Source organism: Acyrthosiphon pisum, chromosome A1, assembly GCF_005508785.2.
Source record: "Acyrthosiphon pisum isolate AL4f chromosome A1, pea_aphid_22Mar2018_4r6ur, whole genome shotgun sequence".
NCBI classification, from domain to species: domain Eukaryota; kingdom Metazoa; phylum Arthropoda; class Insecta; order Hemiptera; family Aphididae; genus Acyrthosiphon; species Acyrthosiphon pisum.
The window spans coordinates 73,031,107-73,037,349 of record NC_042494.1 but is presented as its reverse complement, the minus strand read 5'-3'; the positions used below and the strand labels follow the sequence as shown (position 1 = coordinate 73,037,349).

The following is a 6,243-nucleotide window of genomic DNA, read 5'->3' as shown; positions in this document are numbered from 1 at the left end:
CTAATCTATAGATCCATAAATTACTAAGGCTCTGCATTATTTAGTAATAATAACTTTACAAAATTAATAGCATATTTTCTTTTCATATGTTATATAATTATAATATAACAATACTGTTAATTTAACTTAAATATTATTATTAAAATATATTATTTATTTTACTATACATAAATATAATAACGTTTTAGGTGTAATTATGAATTAAATAATCCATCGTTTTGTTAGTTTATATATTTTTATTTGTTCAAAAAATAAAATATTTTATTGAAACTTTAAAATACCTTTGTTAATTACTTATATCTGCAACTTTCCCGTTGTCATAGTTCAGTTATCTAGTTATAAATTAGTATGTAACATTTTCTTCGCCATTACGACATTACGGACACGAAACAATTGAGTTTGTATGTCAATTAACCAATTTGTCGTGCGTGACTGTAGCCATGCCAATTCAAACAGCTCAATAAAGTCTCCTCACAGTAATCCATATATTAAGTGAATTTATTCTTTCCTTTGTCGTCACAAATCACCTCTAACACCATCAACGATGTGGTTTGAACATTGGAGTGTCCCTCGTTCAAGTCAGTGTCACGAAATACATGTCCGCGTACAAGTTCACCACCACCTTGAGTGTGTGTGAGGCCACCAAGGTTCTATCCACTTCTGCCTGCTGCCCGACAAACTTCAGTATTTTAAGTTAATTTTTAGGTTTGGCCAAGTCATGTGAGTTCTGTTGGCACTGCACCTATTCGACATCAGAGACATTCCTCTACCCCCTATCCACTATAACTAATATAATTGAATCCTAATTCCATTGTTTTTTATCTTCATTCTTCACCATAGTCGTCGTGATGCACATTAAGTTGCCTACCCGCACATATTTTAAGGCGTGGTAGTTTAAATAATTTAAATTATTGTCGAGTCAGTTTACAAGGCATCGCGTCATCAATCTATTATTGTTCTCAGACATAATTGAGTGTTCCTTGGGGATACAGTGGTCCAGCTCCACCTTGACGGTGTAACAGGGACATAAAAACATTTATCATACAATATGAAAAAGCAGCGCAAATAAATAATTGGCATGACCATGAAAAAACACAATTTTTATCGATATTTCTAATATACAGCGCTGTAACAAAATTAACAAAATTTAAAAAACAAAGGAGAAAACTAGTCATGGGTAAATTTGAAGAGCGAGTTTATAAGTGAATTTCAAAATTATAGGATATTCAATCATTTTAAGAGATAAATTAGAAAATAGGAAACAAAACGACTTAGAGTCAATTTCTAGTTTTGTTACAGAAATAGAATATTTGTGTAGTCAAGTATACAAAAATATCAAAGAGGAAGATATTTGTGTTTACATACTAAAAGGCATAAGGAAAACTATATATACATGCAATTTGACTTCATGATAACAGTAAATTAAAAAAGTTTAATGAAAATTTAAGAAAAATATGAACTTATGCAATTTAAAATTAATTCAAGAAGCTCAGGACTTAGCGAATATACGGCAATTTTAAACAAACAATAGAAATGCAATTAAATACTGAAACTAAAGACAGTAACCAAGAAATTAAACGTTTAAATACCAAATTAGAAGGTATAGGTAGAGTTACTATAAAAATAAAATTGACCAACCCCAGACAGCATTTTATAATGATAATATTATAATAGTATTATAATAACGTTATACTAATATTATTCGTTATTATAATGTTATAATAATATTATTAAACAAAAAATTGCTGCCTGGGACTATGTACTGAAATGAATAATTAAAAAAAAAAACGACAAAACAGTAAATTTTGAAGATAAATCACGTAACAGAGATAAATGTCCATATCCAGGCAAATCAAATTACAAAGCAGGAACAATTATAGGGAAAAGAGTTCTCATCCCGATAAGTGTAACAACAATTATAGGTTTAGAGATAATAGTAGATCGATATGGGTAATAATAGAAACAAATCTTATTCAAGATATAGGAAAAACTCTAGGCCTAATAAAGATTTCTTTGCCCTGTAAGCTGTAATTATGAGCTTTAAAAAAAAAAAAAATACCAATTCCAGAAATATTTCCTTGTGAACTTAGCAACCTAAATACATTTAATATATAGAGAATATTACCCACGTCCTGGACAAACATTAAATCATTGAAAATTGTTCAAGGAGCACAAAAGCCCAAATATACTTCTTAAATTTAAGGGAAATGCTTAACGAAAACCGAAACAAAGAAATTCCGACTTACCACATAACTAGATTATTGAAAGATCCCGACGAACATTTAAAAATATTTATCCCAGAAAAAATGCCACGACCATTAAAAAACGACTTAGGAGACATAATATACTACCGCAATAATATTATTTTTAGCATATAAAATATACACCATCCTAATTAAAATAGATTAACCATCAAATCCCCCACTTATACCGTCAAGACAATAATAAAAAACATATATATATATACAGCTCAAGCAAAATCTCCGATAAAAAAAAATATATAGAACAACCACTAACAAACAAACACACTCGTACCACACACATAATATCTATCGAATATTTAAAGATGAACGACATCAAAAAACTCGCAGAGAAAACAAAAATAAAAAAATTACTAAAAGCTATAAGAAAAGGCGAAAGGAAAAAAATTGAAGACTAGAACAATCCTGAGAACAAACACCGACAACGAAGACAGGATATAAAAAATATTAAAGAAATTGATATAAAAATCGGGGGGGGGGGGGGGGGGGGGTATCGAACAACTTATAAATTTTATCGAGTCCCTTGAATAGTTTTTCTAAATACAATTCAAGGTGTGGAATTTACCGGTAAATAAATTTCGGTAAAATTCAGTAAATTGGTAAATTTTGGGAAAGAAATTTTGGGTGTAATTTTTATTCAATTTTCAAATAAATCTTACATACCAAATTTCTTACCTTCTTTAAGATTTTTATGGAGCGTTCAAATGTAGGATAAATATTATTTTCCTTTTTACCTAAAAAAAAACCTATCCAACCTATTCCAGTATTCCTATTTGACAATTGACTATAATATTAGTCTATATCTAAAATTTTAAATGGCACTTTGGAAAAAAAAACTATTACTTATTTAATGATAATTTTTAACTGAGTTAAGTTAATGGAAAACATTTTAAAAAGTTTAAAGTTAACAGTCAACCTAATTTTTTTTTTACTCAAGTAAGTTAAAAGTTATATAAACATTTTCAAATAACTTATTAACTTAAGTTAAGTTAAGTTATTTATTTTTTTTTTTAATATCTATATAAATACTCAGTAATATGGTTTAAAATAATAAAAAGGTGGGCAAGTAGATGTCGCTCTATTGTATAGTAGATTACTAGTGAGTCTCTGTATAATAGATGGTATTAAATTTGAATTCAATGATAGAATATCATTGTATAAGAAAAACGATTCTGAGCAGAGACTGAATATAGGTATAAGATATATTATATACTTATATCTAGTGTTTGAAAATTTCATGAAATTTAAAAAAATGAAATATTTCGTGAAATATTTCAATTATCATTATTTTTGTAGTTTTGTCTTGTAAAATATTAAATAAGTAATCTAAATAAATTAAATACCTCATTAGTCATTGACACACATTTTTTTCTTAGTTTTAATGTATAATAATATAATATTGTATTTTTTTACTGTACCTATTATTTGATGTAAAAATGTAAAATAAATAAGGAATAGATAGGTATATTGTATATGTACCATGTAGGTGGTAACTTATATAGTTATATGTTAAAACTCAGATCAGAGTTTTCTTGATCGAGAATCCTTATGACATGTATTTGTATAATTGTATATAAAAAAAAAACATAATAAAAATAAAAATATAAAAATGGAATATAAATTAAAAAAAAAAACGCTTGGGTATAACGTTTATCATATAATGTGTTATCATATAATGTAATAATTATGTTATGTTATGAAGATCATTGTTTCTTATTAATGTTAACATGTATTATAATTATATAAAATTAAATGAAGTCAAACAAACGGTCAAACGATGGAGAAGAAACCCAAATATTAGTACCACAAACGAAAAAAAACTAAATAGGGCCAGAATCGGCCACACTAGACTAACCCATGAGTACCTAATGACAAAAAGTGACCCACCAATATGTCAATCATGTGGCACAATAATCACAATTAAACACATTTTTGAAGAATGCAGAACGTACATTAAACAAAGAGAGGATCTCAATATAAGCCATCAAATTGGAGCAAGCCTAGGCCCAGATCCTGACGATGAAATCAACACCATTGAATTCTTCAAAACATCCAAGTTACTCAAGCTACTGTAGCCAACCTTTTCAATGTATAAAATAACAAACTTATTAATCCTAACTGCTTCTCTTGTATTTTTTTTTTGTTTTTTTCTTTGCTCTGTTCCTCATTATAAATATAAGTAATTTATGTTTATAGCGATATGCTAATGACCAAGTAGTCGAAGCAGAAATTGTATAAATTTCAAGATCAATAAAAAAAAAAAAAAAAAAAACAAAAAACATAATAAATATTAAAAAGAAACAGTAAAAGGAAACCAGTACTTAGGTATATATTATAAAGATCATAGTTTTTTTGCTAACGATTCACATGAAATAATATAAATTATAATTATAATTTATATATAATAAAAATATAAAACAAAATAATATTTAAAAAATAAAAATCCAATATTTTACAAAACATTGAAATATTTCTCATACTGCAAACACTACTTATATGCAGGGCTTCAAAACGTTTTTATAACGTTAAACATATCAAAAAACGATTGAAATCGATAACGGATAACATAGCTATTGGTAAACGATAAAAGATTGAAACGAATAACAGTTAACGTACCAGTAAACGATAAACGATTGAAACGATTAACGAATAACATATCGCTAAACGATAAACGATTGAAAACGAATAACGGATAATGAAACAAAAACGATAAACGATTGACACTCATAATTGCAAAAAAAAAAAAGGCGGGTAAGTCGTGGATGTCGCTCTGCTGTACAGTAGGTTACAAGTGGGTTACTGTAATGGATGGAATTAAATTTGAATCCAATGATATTATATCATTGTATACGAAAAACAATTCTGAACGGAGATGATTTGTCAGTCTAGGATATATTATTTTTAAATATTGTAATATATTCTATTTTGAAACAAGTATTTTATTTTTCAATTGGGACGTATTAGGAGCCTTGTATTAAATTTCCAAATCTTAGAATTAAAAAGAAAAACTTTTATGAATTTCTGTCTAAGATAATTTGAACATTGCCGTAATTTTTACGTATTTAGTCAAAATTTGAACTTTAAATGCTTATAAAAAAAAAATCGTGACTATATATTTCTTTTATTTTTCAATTGCTATTGTAAAAATATATTATGAGCCTTGTATTAATGGCACAATATTCATTTTGTCGCGACTCGAACCAGCTGCGTTGAAAATATGGTGGTATAACATTAACAGAAGGTAGGTACAAAAACTGAATAAACAATTAAACGGCTCATAAACATAGGTAGTTCTCGCATATTTTTAATTATTGTTCGTCACTAAAAGTCGTAAGTTGTTATAATGTGAAAAAACCTTAAGTTTTCTCAAAAAATGTCATCAAGGTTATTTAAGTCTAATGTCATACTTTTAGTTCTATATATCGGTATGACTTTTTTCCATAATTCGTCACAAAAAAATGGTAATATAGTAGAGTAGCGATAACTCAAAAAACTTTACAAATTAAACTTTATATATATTTATAGGCATTTGAGAGAAATTTACCTAATTTAAAATTGTTATTTTAGATGGAGGAGTTTTATCAAAAATTAAAGCTGTGCTTCCTTCTAGATGTTTTAGTAGTCCAAGTAATACGTATTTTAGATAATAAGTGTTGCTAATTTTTGAAATAATATAAATCTAGTTTCGATAAATACAAAACATAATGCCCTAACTAAACCTTAACAAAATATAAGGAATACATAACGGAAAATAAAATAAATAGATTATCATTAAATTAAAAACTATCACAAAATGATGTAATTGAAATTATTTTTTAAATCTATAAAGTAGAATTTATTCTTTCCATTTATTATGGTATCGTGAAAAAAGATTTAAGATTTATTTTCCATTGTCAAATGCCAGGTCATTATAAGCAATACAAATATAAATATAATTAAAAATTATTGTTACATTTTTATATTTATCGTTCATTTTGTTTTA

General features: G+C 26.9%; 1 protein-coding gene across 2 annotated transcripts in view; it reads left to right on the top strand.

The window, feature by feature from the left end:
* Positions 1 to 5,454: 5,454 nt before the first annotated feature.
* Positions 5,455 to 6,243, top strand: part of LOC100571087 (putative glycine-rich cell wall structural protein 1) — a 6,072-nt gene continuing 5,283 nt past the window's right edge. The window contains exon 1 of one of the 2 annotated variants that reach the window (XM_029487479.1): positions 5,455 to 5,722. In XM_029487479.1, the coding sequence (XP_029343339.1) occupies positions 5,635 to 5,722 (88 nt within the window). In that variant the 5' untranslated portion in view covers positions 5,455 to 5,634. The remainder of the gene's footprint in view (positions 5,723 to 6,243) is intronic. The other variant, XM_029487476.1, reaches the window with a different exon arrangement.